Consider the following 14,194-nt stretch of genomic DNA (forward strand, 5'->3'; position numbering starts at 1 on the left):
CCGGAAGGTAAGGTGCGCCTGCGTCAAACCTTAGCAACGATTCCAGATCCTACTTGTCAAACAGAGAGGAGGAACAAAAACATACAAAAATGGTATAATTAAGCGTTTTTACTGTATAAATTTTAATCAAACATATATTCTTAAATAGTTTTAATTGATTTACACGAGAAAATTACCTGTAAATTCAGTCATCTTATTAGAATTCATGATTTTTCCATCTTTGCAACAGGAATTTCTTGTCGTCAGTAAATTGGGATAATATTTTATCTGAGGGACTTGCACTGGAGTTCTAGATATGCCAATGCTAGATCTAGAAGTTGATGAATGCGGAGAAAGTGTACCTATTTGGTCACTTTACAATTCTTTCTTTTGGATTTTTTCATGAGTTTGAGAGAATTATTCAGGTTGCTACAACGGATTGCATGTGCCAGAATTTGGAGCTCTATGTTTACACATTATACTGTAAAATCAGTTAATTTTGTGGGCATGAAATTTCGAGGTTTTGGTCAGAACGGCAATTTCGTGAGGATATGAATTTGTGGATTTCAACTTTTGAACATAAAATAAATTATGGTAATTTTACTTAATCCTTGGGATTAAATTTCGTGGATTGCCTCAACCACGAATTCCACGAAAATTAGTCCCCCACGAATATTAATGATTTCACAGTATGTGCATCCCAGTAATGGCAGAACCAGGAATATTGTTTTTCTCAGAAATTTATTAAAAGTTATGGGTAGAATGCAATTTTTGTAATTTTGTATATACTTCCCTTTTACGGGATATTTTCTGCAATCAGTAGCAGATCTATACCAGCAGGAAATACAAAATCATAAAGTTACTAAAGTAAGAGTACTGGGCCTCCTGGTTAAGGTTGCTGGCTTCAAATTACTTGCTGCTCACTGAAGTGGGTTTGAGCCTCACTTGGAGCATTGAATTCTTTATGTCAGGAAGCCATCCAACTGGCTTATGGAAGGTTGATGGTTCTACTCAGATGCCCGTTTGTGAGAAAATAATGCGCAGAGGGGCAGCTGGGGTCTTCCTCCTCCATCAAAGCTGGAAAGTCGTCATATGACCTATAATAAAAACTGTGTCAGACCATCGCTGCAACGTTAAACTCAACAAAAACAAAATTTTACTAAGTATGATCTTAGTTTTGAAAATTGTTATTTAACATGAAATTCTATTGTACCTAGGAATCAAAGGTGAGTCAGACTGCACAAAGACTTGTTGTTCTTGTAATAATATTGTCCATTTAGGAAACACCATTTCAAATCAGATGTAAACATACAATGTACCAATTGAGAATTTTTTTAAAAATTGTTTAGAGTTTGCCTTTCAGTTCTGTAAAAAATGGTTATGGCGCACTTTTCACTTGGTTTATGTACCATTTAAAGTTTGATTTTAGACTTATTATTCACATAGATACTATGGTTAGGGTTTTGTCCTGTCTTGTTAAACTTAAAGAGTCTTAACTCTGTTTGGTGGTGCGAAATGGCAGCATTTTGTAGTTAACCTGTTTGATAAGTTGTGTGCAGTGGCTATGTTTGTGTGATCCTGAATATTTTTAAGGTTAGTAAACATATGAATCAAACATACTTGTCACATTATACATACTGATATATTTAATGACCGATTCTGGTTCTGAACATTATCAAATGGTTTTTTTTTAAGTTGCTCAGTTTAAGACAGATAGACTTTTACTTTTTTGCACTAATTTACAATGTATAAAAGTAAAAATGAAAATATTGATCTGGGGAAAAAGAGACAAATGGTTAAAAATTAATTTAGAAATCTCAATCCATGGCCACCTGCAAACAAGAAATTTTTTATTGCACCTTCCAATCATGATGTCAAACCTTGGTTATTGGTCTGTTATGATAGTGTGTTGCTGCAGTGATCATGTGGTGTGCCCTTTGATGCCCTCAATGTTTTAAATTTTCTTACTTACAACTGACTGCTTTTTAATGAAAATCTGAAAGACCAATTAGGAAAAATATTTGTATAAAACTTTAGCTGTTAAAACTTACTTTTATTCAAGGTTGGTGTTTGAATAGGAGTGAAAAAAAATATGTTCAAATGCCTGCAGTTTCAGTTTAATTGATTGAGATTCACATTAATTTAGTAACTCAACCATTCCTTCTTGCTTTGTTTGCGGTTTTAGGGGTTGCACACCTGCCCTTTACCTGCCAAAATGATCAATCATCATAACCAAAATTAGTCTTCTCCTTAACCAACTTTGGAAAGGTATCTGTTCCAAAAATGATCATCTCTCCCATTTATCAAGCATGGAAACATTGCAATCAGACTATTTCTGAGAATATCTGTGAATTAAGAAGCTGCGGCAGCCAAGAACTTGACATCTCTGTGAGGTGCTTTTGTCTCAGTGTTGTGAATCTTCTCTGCATTATTGTAAGTATTAAGGAATTCACATAAGTACATCCAAAATTTGCATCTTCAACCAAATCTTGCTGCTCTGCATAATTGCAAATGGCAGACAGTGATTGTTTTACACCGCTATGACTTATATCACTTTCCTGAACTTGCCTTGACACATTAGCAGTACATGCAATGAAATCACTGAAAAAAGGCAGAAACAGAAAATAGTTAATAATATATGCAGGTGATATCTGTAGACTTTTTAAAACATACAGCACTGCTATTGTGTGAAACAGTCAGGTCAGGTCAAAGGTAATTAAAATGTTTATTTTCTCACATGTCAGCCAATGGTCTAAATCAAAAGAAGTCTGTCACAGTCAAATGCACTTTGTCCCAGTCAAAAGCATTTAAAACATTGTAGTCAGATTGCTTCCAATGTTAAAGGATGTATGACTTAAACACTGTGGGGATGTGTGGTAATTGTAAATCTATTATCAAGGTGGAAGTCAGAATGTTTGTTGTTTGTTTATTAGTGTATTGAGGATGTCATCAACAATTTAGGACTGGCAGGTGGTTGTGAACTAAGATTTCACAGTGTATTTTATACTTTTTCTCCATTTTGTCCTGTACCATTTTTTATCATTATGTAAATCTGTCATAACATTAAAAGATAGACCAAAACTGAGATGATACATAGCTCAGATTGTAACTTCATATTAAACATACATCTGAGATTATCACTTAATTTTGTATACAGCGGAGATTGTCACTTCATGATATATATACATCGGAGATTATCACTTAGTTTTGTATATTATCGGAGATTGTCACTTCATGATATATATACATATCTGAAATTATCACTTAATTTTGTATATTATCAGAGATTGTCACTTCATGATATATATATACATCGGAGATTATCACTTAGTTTTGTATATTATCGGAGATTGTCACTTCATGATATATATACATCTGAAATTATCACTTAATTTTGTATATTATCAGAGATTGTCACTTCATGATATATATACATCTGAGATTATCACTTAGTTTTGTATATTATCAGAGATTGTCACTTCATGATATATATACATCGGACATTCAGAAATTATCACTTAATTTTGTATAGGCCCCATGTGGTTCTGGCACGATCTGTGTATGAAAAGAATTTGAACCACTGCCTTACCCTTGCATGATCGTAAGAGGCGACTAATAGGGTCTTAACACTTTGTTTTGCTGTAACTCTGTGATTCAAGCAGGTATGCAAATTTTGATTCCATACCTCATGTTTTTATTTCGATGTAAATGAGATGTGAAACCAAAATTTGTAGTCCTGTTTGGTGCCATATAACCTATACTGTGTTGGTGTGCCGTAAAACCCAAATAAATAAATAATTTTGTATACATCAAAGATTGTCACTTCATGTCAGTTCATGATATATATACATCAGAGATTATCACTTTGTAATATATATACATCTGAAATTATCACTTAATTTTGTATACATCAGAGATTGTCACTTCATGATTTGTATACGTCTGAGATAATTACTTAATTTTATATACATTAGAGGTTGTCACTTCATGTTATATACAGTGGAGATAGTAATAGTTACATAGCCCTAATGATACATTTGAGATTGTCACTTCATATATTTATATACACCTTTTTATCAGTTCATAAGGGGAAAAGAGTTGATTTGAATGTTTGATGTGCTGCTGTGTAAATGTTTAATTCATCATTGTTTTAAACGAATGAAACAACATTAAGAGACATGATTTTGTTTAAATAGCTGTTTTTATGTTTTAGCTCACCTGAGCAATGCTCATGCTCAGGTGAGTTATTGTGACCACTCAATGCCTGGCGTCTGTCTGTTTGTTGTCTGTCAAAATTTAGCTTGTGTATGTGATAGAGGCTGTATTTTTCAATTGATCTTCATGAAATTTTATCAGAATGATTGCCTTGATGAAATCCAGGTCAAGTTTGAATATGGGTCCTCTGGGATCAAAAACTAGGTCACTAGGTTGTATCAAAGAAAATACTTGTTTAAACTCGAGACACCACATTTTTGGTCCAGTCTTAATGAAAATTGGCCAGAATATTTGTTTCCATAAAATCACTAGGTCAAACATGTTTACACTGTTATGATGTGTTTCTCAGGTGAACAACCTAGGGCCATCTTGGCCCTCTTGTTTATTATTATTATGTCCTTTAATTTAAAAAAAACAAATGTGACTTTAATATCTGTAACAATTTTTCTCTTTTCTGATTTTTCATACTCAAAGCTATAAATTGATACATTGAAATATTTAATCATTAGATATTTCCATTTCATTTACTTGTAGTCTGAAGTAGAAGAAACAATCAAGAGAATCACGGGTCACAAGGGAGTCATAGGAGTTATTGTTGTCAACTCAGAAGGTAAAAATCTGGCTTATTTTACTCTCATCACGTCAGTGTTATGGTTATCATTACCTATGGCATCACAGGTTGAGGGGGGAGGATAATTTATAGTCAGCCAAAGGAAAGGAATATCACCTGAAGTGAGGAGGGGGGAGGATAATTTATAGTCAGCCAAAGGAAAGGAATATCACCTGAAGTGAGGAGGGGGGAGGATAATTTATAGTCAGCCAAAGGAAAGGAATATCACCTGAAGTGAGGCTTCAGGATTTTATAGTATTTTTGTTTTAATCCTGACAAAGATCATGAACAGATGCATATATAGATATATGTTACAACAAAAAGTAGGTGCTTAAAACCAGGTAACAGTTAGGAGCAGTTTTCTGGCAGGTAACATTAGGTTTATTTAGGTTGATTGTGAAGCATGCTCTACAACTTATATTAATCACTCTCGACACTTCATTCCTGATAGAATCCATTGCCACGAGGGTATGAGAGAAGAGAAACCAGTTTCCCTTTTAATGCTGAGCGTCAGTCAAGATATATGAGTTGACGTGGGTAGGGATCGAACCAATGACCTCCCGCACTGGAAGCAACACTTCAGAAGTGAAACTGAGAATATCACAACATCAATATCAAGTTGACAGGATTTGTCAGGTGTATCATTTCTGACTTTGTGGACCCTGTAAAATTATTGTACAAAGTATTTTATGGCGCACGTGTTCTACAGTGTTGGCATCATTCTTGTTTGCATGGACTTCAAAATGTTAATGTGTCTATCATTTTCGGGAAGCATGTGTCGTACATTACATAATCCTTGTTATTTTTCATATTGACTTTTTATTTCTTTTAATTTACAAGGTATTCCCATCAGAACAACACTAGATAATTCTACGACTGTTCAGTACGCAGGGTTGATCCACCACTTGACTTCTAAAGCAAGGAGTACAGTCCGTGACATTGACCCACAAAACGACCTCACATTCCTCAGAATTAGGTCAAAGAAACACGAAATTATGATTGCTCCAGGTTAGTTTGAATATGTTATCTTTCCTTTCTCATAATGATATTTACAAAGTTGTATTTCTGTATGTCGGAACAATACTGACAAAAACACAAAGACAAATGAAAATAATTATGTCTAAATAGCCTAAATAGTTTGTTCTCTCACAGGAATGTTGAAGCTACTACAAAAAAAGATCACATACTGAAAACAAATCGGAGTCACTTAGCCAGTGCTTTAGTGCCTGTTAGAAAAAAATTTCTTTTTGTTCTTGCTTTGTATTATAGATTTTACAAATTAACTTGAACTCAAATGAAATAATTACTAGTCTTGAGATTTATGCAAGGTGTCATTTTCTCACATGTATAATTTTGTACCTTGTAAACATTGCTTACAGCAGAGTAAGAGACACATGAGAATATGTATGCATTCAGTACAGGACTGTACAGTCATGTACAGCCAAAAATATATTTAAGTTAGAGTGAACAAAGAATTTACAGAACCATGTACATATATTACCAAGTCTGAGTGGTTTAGTTGCAGAACAACAAGCAGTCATGCTGGAAAATAGAATTTGTCTGTTACACAAGTTTATAAGTTAGAGTCCTTAATGCAGACAAAGTTCTGTGTGTAATGATTTTAATATTTGTTTTAAAATTTATGGTACTTGTACACAGTTGCTATATGATGATTAGGTAAATACCCAAGTTTATTGACCTGACAAAGGTGATATTCACTGAGGCATATAGGCCAAGCCGGACACCACCTTGATCAGGTTCATACACTTTGATACTTACTGGTGCTGTAATACTTAACATGGTTAGTATCTACCGGTAATAAGAATCAATGTTGGATTATTCATGAGAATACGTATACATGTATACAGTAAACCCACCTGTATTAAACTTATCTGGAAATTTTCTCTGAAGATTTGGTGTTTGACTGGTCTATACAATGTATTTAGTATAGTGCATGTATTTGTATTGGACAGTAATTTCTCGGTCAAGTTTGTTTACAAGAATATCACTTTTTGATGGTTAATATTTCTTTCTATGGACGTCCATTTGACCAGTTAGCGACCAATGAGATTATCAGAATTTACGAGCATTAAAATATTAGTATATACAGGGGCGGCAGATTCAATTGTCCGTATTGCCCAGGTTGTCCCAAAGCTTATACGGACAAGTGAAATTTGACCAGAATTTACTATATAACTGTCATACGGACAAGTACAAAATAGCAGTTGACAAAAACAGACGAGCAAGTCAAAATCAGATTTTGCCACCCCTGATATAGTTATGAAATATTAGTTAAATACTGTTCTGCTTAAGTTTGCATGTAGATCATTTTTAGCTCATCTCATTTTTGGAAAAAAAGAATGAGATATTGTCATCACTAGACTGGCATTGGCATCGGCCTTAGTTTAAGTTAAGTTTATGTTTAGGTCAGCTTTTCTCCTAAACTATCAAAGCTATTGCTTTAAAACTTGCAACACTTACTCACCATCAAAAGCTGACCCTCTACAGTAAGAAACATAACTCCATCCTACTTTTTACAAGAATTATGGCCCCTTTTGGAATTAGAAAATATCATAAAAACACACGGGTAGGACAATATTCCTGTTATACAGAGACAAAAAAGATCAGATGAGTGTCTGCACCAGCAAGGTGATGTTCTTGTTCACCAAGCTGTAGACTGTGATAGCATGGTTCTACTTGATGTAGTGATGTTTTAAATGTGTCATCATCCTTGATATTGTACTGCTTGTTTCTATATAAGAGCCACACCATGAGAAAACCAACATAGTGGCTTTGCAACCAGCATGGATCCAAACGAGCCTGCGCATCTGTGCAGTCTGGTCAGGATCCATGCTGTTCGCTAACAGTTTCTCTAATTGCAATAGGCTTTGAAAGCGAACAGCATGGATCCTGACCAGACTGTGCGGATGCGCAGGCTGGTCTGGATCCATGCTGGTCGCAAAGCCACTACGTTGGTTTTCTCATGGCGCAGCTCAATTAATATTTTGTAAGTGCAGTGAAACACGTCTGATGAGACAGAGATGACCGTCACCAAACAAAACTGTTGTTTTGAATGGGGTTGTTTAGTTTATCTACCTTTAATGTTGACCTTTTTGCTTGATCACTGCAAGCATTCTGACTTTATTGATTAAATTTCGAACAGCACAGCGTGACCACAGTGATAAGAAAAAATGTTTTCAGTATTGGTTTAAAGAAAAAAAAATTATGAAAGAAGTGCAAAACTGTATACATATGGCCATACTTAGAAGTCTTTTTATTTTCTGTGCTCTGGTCAACTTAAAAAAATTGGCCTTACCTAAAACATTTCCTTGCCTTGTCTTCCATCCTGCTTGCTTCTTTCAGCCATAATCACTTTACTCCATTACAGTAAAGGCTTCAGTTTATAGCTCTAAGTATGGTCTGTGCAAAGTTTGGAAATTAAGAAATTCTAGTAAAATAAACATGGATCAAGTTCATAATTCACCAGTTTGTGCTGTAGTTGGAAATTTACCAAATTTGGAAAGGGGAAATTTTATCTGCCAGTTGGGGTTTTTAGTTTGGACATAGATCAATCACAAGACAATAGATCAATCACAATTGATCTTGTGAAATACTTATACATGTAGAATATTATGTAATCAGTCATTTTAAGGCTCACTCTTGTTAAGATTTTGTCTTGTCCGCTATGTTAGAGGCACTAGGTAAATTACTGTATATGCCAGTACTTTAGTTTTGTGATTCATATTTATATACATGTACTTCAGTATAAAAGGGTTTTGCAGTGAACTAAAATGAAAACCATATCAGGAATGATAATGCATTTTACTGTTACCAATACTTAATTGTTATAGTCAAATAAATGTGTGTGGATTTTATATATCTATACTACATTATACAACAGAATAAATCAGATCAGTGGTTTTGTTCTTTTTTTTTTGTTAACTGTGTAAAACTTTCGTCAGTTTATTAATATGAACCACAGAATTTCTTATGTACCTGAGTCTATAAGTTTTTATGCCTTTAAGAGTGAATTTGACACAGTTGGAGTATTGAAATTTAATCTTGATAGTACAGCATGCTTTAGGGATGAAATCTGATCAAGTTGTGAGCCATGCATTTTTGAATCGTGTCACATTGATTGTGTTTTATTTGCCATATATATTTGTGTATGATAACATGGTTTACTAATTGATCTTTTTGTTTCTTTCCCTACTAGAAAGCGATTATATGTTAATAACTATCCAGAACCCAGCTGCAGTTTGAGTGACATGTGCAGCATATTGTCGTCATTATTATGGTACACATTTTATCGTGTACTTTTTGTCTGTGTTGCATAATATTAAGTCTTGCAAAGAAAGCTTTCATAAACTGTAGACTCGCATTGATTTATCAGCTTGCAGTTTTTCTGTTTATTTTTTTCATAGTCGAAGGTTGTATTTTTTTTAGTCTATCAGTGAAATATTGTATTTGTTTATTTTTTGAAGCATTTTTTACCATTTTGTTTTATTTTTTCAAGAATGCATTTATAACAGTCCTTTTTATCTAGTTTATATTTATAGACTAATTGCATTGTAACTTACTTACAGTTTTGCATTGAGGAAAGAGCAAGATGTGATATCATGCTATCTACAGTTTGTGAAAGTTGCTTTTCTTTAAAACATGTAGTGTGGCATTATGTACTATATCAAGCATGACAACAGTATCTATTTGAGCTGTCATTGAATGATAAAAATGTCATGTTGCCTGCTAAATTTTGAAATAACAAACATGCTTTTTTAACCTTCAGCATGCTAAATATCTACTTAATTAAATGTACTAATCTATCATTCAATTTGGATAGAACTATTTATTATTTGAAGGGGTGTTCACTGAAAATATATGAATGTGCAGGCTGATCTTGGTCTGCACTGGTCACTTGCTGCCAGCAGGCTAAAGGTTAAGTTTGGAAAGAGCTGTACCATGTTGTCATGTTTGTTTCATTTCCAGACAACTTCACTTTTTGTGCTCAGTTTTCGTATAATTTCAACATGCTTTTATTATTTGATTGCTGTACTAATTAACACATTTATGTCCAACACTGCTTCAATCATATCATAGGGTCAGTCTGATTGGTCACAAGTGTATAAAAATACAAAGATATGAATAACTTTATAAGTAAGGAAGTCCTGCTTTATCAGCTGTACAGCTAGAACAGAATGCTTGGCGCAAAACTATTGTATCTTGTTCTTTATTTATATACACTTACAATAGTTTTGCACCAAGCCCTCGATTCTGATGGAACCACATGTATTTATAAATTTAGGATGAGACATTATGTTCTCTCAGTGTGATGATTGGCTGGAGATGGTATTGTATATATATAAGGTTACTCCTCCTTTGCGGGAAAATTGTCACTTACTTGTGAAGAACACGTTTCTACTGGGTAGAAATGCAGGAACTCTAGCTTTATATTTACTGACTTTTATTTAGTAAACCTGAAACACCATTAAACCCAACAAAAGAAACAAACCAGTTTAAAAAGTGATGTTGTTCTGTTTGGGATTGCATATGCTTCATTCTATTTCCTGGTGGAATCTAGACATATTTCTATGTTGTTGCTTTTTTTTTTTTTTTTTTTTTTTTTTTTTTCAAATTTATATCTTGTTACAATTATATTTTGGAGGAGGCAGATATATCTTTTTCAGTCTATACAAATATAATTGGTGCAGCATATTTAGCTTATGTTGATGATATATCATTATTTCAGTTCCTATTTTTTTCTGTTTTTTAGAACAACAAAAACAGCCTGTTCTCATATGATATCCTTGTCCAAATGCCAAAATGGAAGACATTGTTAATTTGAAAAAGTAAAAGAAAGCCCTTTTTTTTCAAAATTGGAAATTTAAGAACTACGCACAACCCACTGAAATAAGTCACCCACCTAGTGGTGGGAGATATATTGCTTAATGCTGTCCATCTGTTTGTCACAAAGTTTTTCGAGGCAACTCCCCTGACACCACAAGGCGGATTTACATTAAACTTAACAAAAATGATATTGCTAAGCCTTGTTTTGCATATTGTCAGTATGCTTAGATTCATTAATTTTTTATGGAGTAATGGCCTTGTCAAATTCTATTATATTTTGGCTACTTATCTTATATCATTGGGTGTTTTTCCACCAAACCTTACAAGAGCGATCAGTGCCAAGCCTTACTGTGCATATTATCACTATGGTCTCATGCAGTGATTTATAGCGGAGTTAAGGTCCTTGACTTATCATATTATACCTTGTCCATGCAGCAGCTGCTCTGATACCACTAGGATTAATCACACCAAACTTAGTGATCATTTCCATGTTCAGTTGTATATATCATGTACATACTCCAGTTCAGCAATTTTCAGTAGAGTTATGGCCATTTATTTGTCAAACTTTACGATGTTTTGGCATCTACGCTTACATCATTGACCAGATTTCCACTAACCCTTAAAGGTGTTACAAGTGCAAGGTCAAGTTATACATCATAAGCATGATCAGTGATTTTCACTAGAGTTACGGCCCTTAATTAGTGGCATTTCACAATGTCTGTGTGTTACATAGTGTGAGGCATATGTTTTTTGTGGGGGAGAGACATGTTTTTTGTGTGGAAGACATAATCATGTTGTTGTTTATTTTCTGGACAACAATCTCTATAAATAGTTTTATGATAGCAGTGTTATCCACAAAAATCACATATCATGGATATGAAATGTCAACTTTAACATAACCATAATGTTTGTTTTTGAAAGCTGTATTTAGTGTGAAAAATTGATAGAAAAGATAACTTAAGTAGCAAAATTAACATATAATACCGTACTGATGCACAGGTATGGCATAACAACTTGCATTATTGCTGCATGTATGCTTAACTAGTATTTTGTGTTGGATAAAACATTAAATTTATTTGGCCAGCGTGCTAATGTTGTAGCAATTTTGTTTATTTAAACCATTTGTGTAAAGGTTTTACTTTTGTCAGTTGTGGTTTTAATTTTTGGTACAAAGGTATTTTTATATCATAGAAAATAATTGCATTTTTTTTTGTTGCAAAGAGTCAAGTGTGATAAAGGATGGTTATGGTGTCCATACTGTAAAATATTATTCTAATTTGTTTAATCTATGAAAGAAATAGGACAAGAAATATATGAGCAGCACCATGAGAAAACCGACATAGTGCATTTGCGACCAGGATGTATCCAGACCAGCCTGTGCATCTGCGCAGTCTGGTCAGTATCCATGCTGTTCGCTAACGGTTTCTCTAATTGCAGTAGGCTTTGAAAGCGAACAGTATGGATCCTGACCAGACTGCATGAATGCTCATGCTGTTCTGGATCCAGGCTGGTCGCAAACACACTATGTTGGTTTTCTCATGGAGCGGCTCATATGTTATTTCTTGACATTTACAGTTACATTTTAAGGAAATGCTTCTTTTGTGTGTATGGATACTTTTTTTTAAAATAGAGAGCTTATATTTTGCAGTTTTCGTGATTCTTATTTTTATGCGTCCGAAGGGAGGCATATTAGTTTTCAACTGTCCGTCCGTTCGTTAGTTCGTTCATCACAAGGTTAACTTTTTGCATGAATGCACTTCACTCGCGAACCACTGCATCCAGGACCTTCAAACTTCACATGCTGATAGTACTTATTGAGTACACAACCCCTACTGACTTTGGAGTCACCAGGTCAAAGGTCAAGGTCACCAGGTCAAAGGTCAAGGTGCTGCAGGGGCATTTGTCACCATTAGTGACAGCTCTTGTTATAACTTATTTTAATGTGTAATTTAAAGTTATCTCTGAAATGCTATCCTAACGTATTCAGACAAGTAGTTAAAAGTTTAGAATTCAGAATTTCTGAGAGGGTGAATTTTCACTCTGAGGAATGGACAGAAGACATATGTTATAAGTCTTCCGCTGACAAGTTAAAAGATTGTCAGTCCATTGTAGTAGACAATTCAAACCTGGTTTATTCCATATGTCTACTGGCATAATTATAATACCAAAATATCATACTAAACATATAAAACAAAAAATTGTAACCTTCAGAATGTAAAATAGATATATTGAGAAGTTTTACACTTCACCCTTTTGAAAATATATCAATTGGTTATTGCTTTTAAATCATATTCTTTTACCTCATATATAAAGATATAAGCATATCATAATCAAACTTGTATGATTCCTTTCACAGTATGCAAATTGATTCACATAATCTGCCTATAATATATAATGGCTGGGGCTAGGAGCTTTCTTAGCTGAGCAGTTTTTTCTTCTGTACCAGACCTTTATCTTGACATACTATATTAACTTCTGAGCATGCAACATTTATGATTTTTAAAGGATGTACTATTATGTGCTATCAATTAATTTAATGTGATCAGTGTTGTGTTATAGGAATTCTAAAATGTTAATGTATATTGTACATAGTATACTATGTTTTGTAGGTATTGTCTCAGTAAAAAATTCAGTTTGTTTCACAAATATAAATGTATTGTTTTGTAAGTTTTAAGAAATGAGTATCAAGCAACATGTTTTAATATGTTTCTGTCTTTTCTATTTGCAGATAAGGAGTACCTTTTGATAGTTATTCAATCACCCAATGATAATTAAGTAAACATGACACAGTTAGGCAACATCACACAAAGAACTAGTTAGGCAACATCGCACAGAGAACTTGGACAGATTGGCACTTTATTCTTCAACAGATCAACTATGGATATTCTTATAGTTCAAGAAATTTTTTTAGAATATGAGCTTAATTATAGAACTGTTACAAGATATTTAGTGTAAAATATTAAATTCTAAAGACACAAACATTTATCATATTTCAAATCAGTTTTATCATAAGTAACTTCCTATTTTTTTCTTCTTTATATGTATAATATGAATTTATGTAAACTGTGTAGGGTTTTTATTTGCTGATACATTCAGATCTAATTTTTATTCAATTTTTTCATGTATGAAAGTTATGTATGACTGTGATATGTGTTATGACTGAATGAAAATCTCATTAAATTATTCAATCTAACATCTATATCTGCTGTTTCTTTTATTTTCAAGCTGGCTTGCAAAAGCGAAGACATGGTTGTCCAAATGACTGTTTGGTGCATGATCTATAGTCCATTTGTTTGCCCGCACCATAACTTTGACAGGCATTGAGGAATCTTGTATATTTGGCATGAATGTTTAACTCGATGAGACGGGCTCTATCTCAAATGTCAGGTCACATGGGTCAAAGGGCGGGCTCAACTTGTTACCTGTTGGCGTCTGGTTCATTGCATGTTTATTGATTCATTCTTTTCATGTTTTAAATCAGAATTTTCAGTCACTAGTTTAACCCTGTGTCACCTGGTATAATGAACAATTGTTACATTTGCCAGA

At 33.7% G+C, this 14,194-nt stretch overlaps 1 protein-coding gene across 3 annotated transcripts; it reads left to right on the forward strand.

Moving 5' to 3' along the window:
• The first annotated feature begins 11 nt into the window (after nucleotides 1-11).
• Nucleotides 12-13,847, forward strand: LOC123549517 (dynein light chain roadblock-type 2). Of its 3 annotated transcripts, none has more exons than XM_045337665.2 (5): nucleotides 12-92; nucleotides 4,729-4,804; nucleotides 5,645-5,812; nucleotides 9,021-9,101; nucleotides 13,377-13,847. In XM_045337665.2, the coding sequence occupies exons 1-4, from the start codon at nucleotides 90-92 to the stop codon at nucleotides 9,065-9,067; spliced, it is 294 nt and encodes a 97-aa protein (XP_045193600.1). In that variant the 5' UTR covers nucleotides 12-89; the 3' UTR covers nucleotides 9,068-9,101; nucleotides 13,377-13,847. The 3 variants fall into 3 exon arrangements, with proteins under 3 accessions (XP_045193600.1, XP_045193596.2, XP_045193597.2); XM_045337661.2 differs by lacking the exon at nucleotides 12-92 and adding an exon at nucleotides 2,248-2,412; XM_045337662.2 differs by lacking the exons at nucleotides 12-92; nucleotides 9,021-9,101 and adding an exon at nucleotides 2,248-2,412.
• Nucleotides 13,848-14,194: the final 347 nt, after the last annotated feature.

Source organism: Mercenaria mercenaria, chromosome 6 (assembly GCF_021730395.1).
Source record: "Mercenaria mercenaria strain notata chromosome 6, MADL_Memer_1, whole genome shotgun sequence".
Lineage (NCBI taxonomy): Eukaryota > Metazoa > Mollusca > Bivalvia > Venerida > Veneridae > Mercenaria > Mercenaria mercenaria.

Excerpts from the sequence above, each read along its gene's own strand:
- LOC123549517 (XM_045337661.2), top strand. The coding sequence starts at position 2,263 with ATGATCATCTCTCCCATTTATCAAGCATGGAAACATTGCAATCAGACT. Across the intron at positions 4,805-5,644 it reads TATTGTTGTCAACTCAGAAG|GTATTCCCATCAGAACAACA; the intron begins GTAAAAATCTGG and ends TTAATTTACAAG. Across the intron at positions 5,813-9,020 it reads CGAAATTATGATTGCTCCAG|AAAGCGATTATATGTTAATA; the intron begins GTTAGTTTGAAT and ends TTTCCCTACTAG.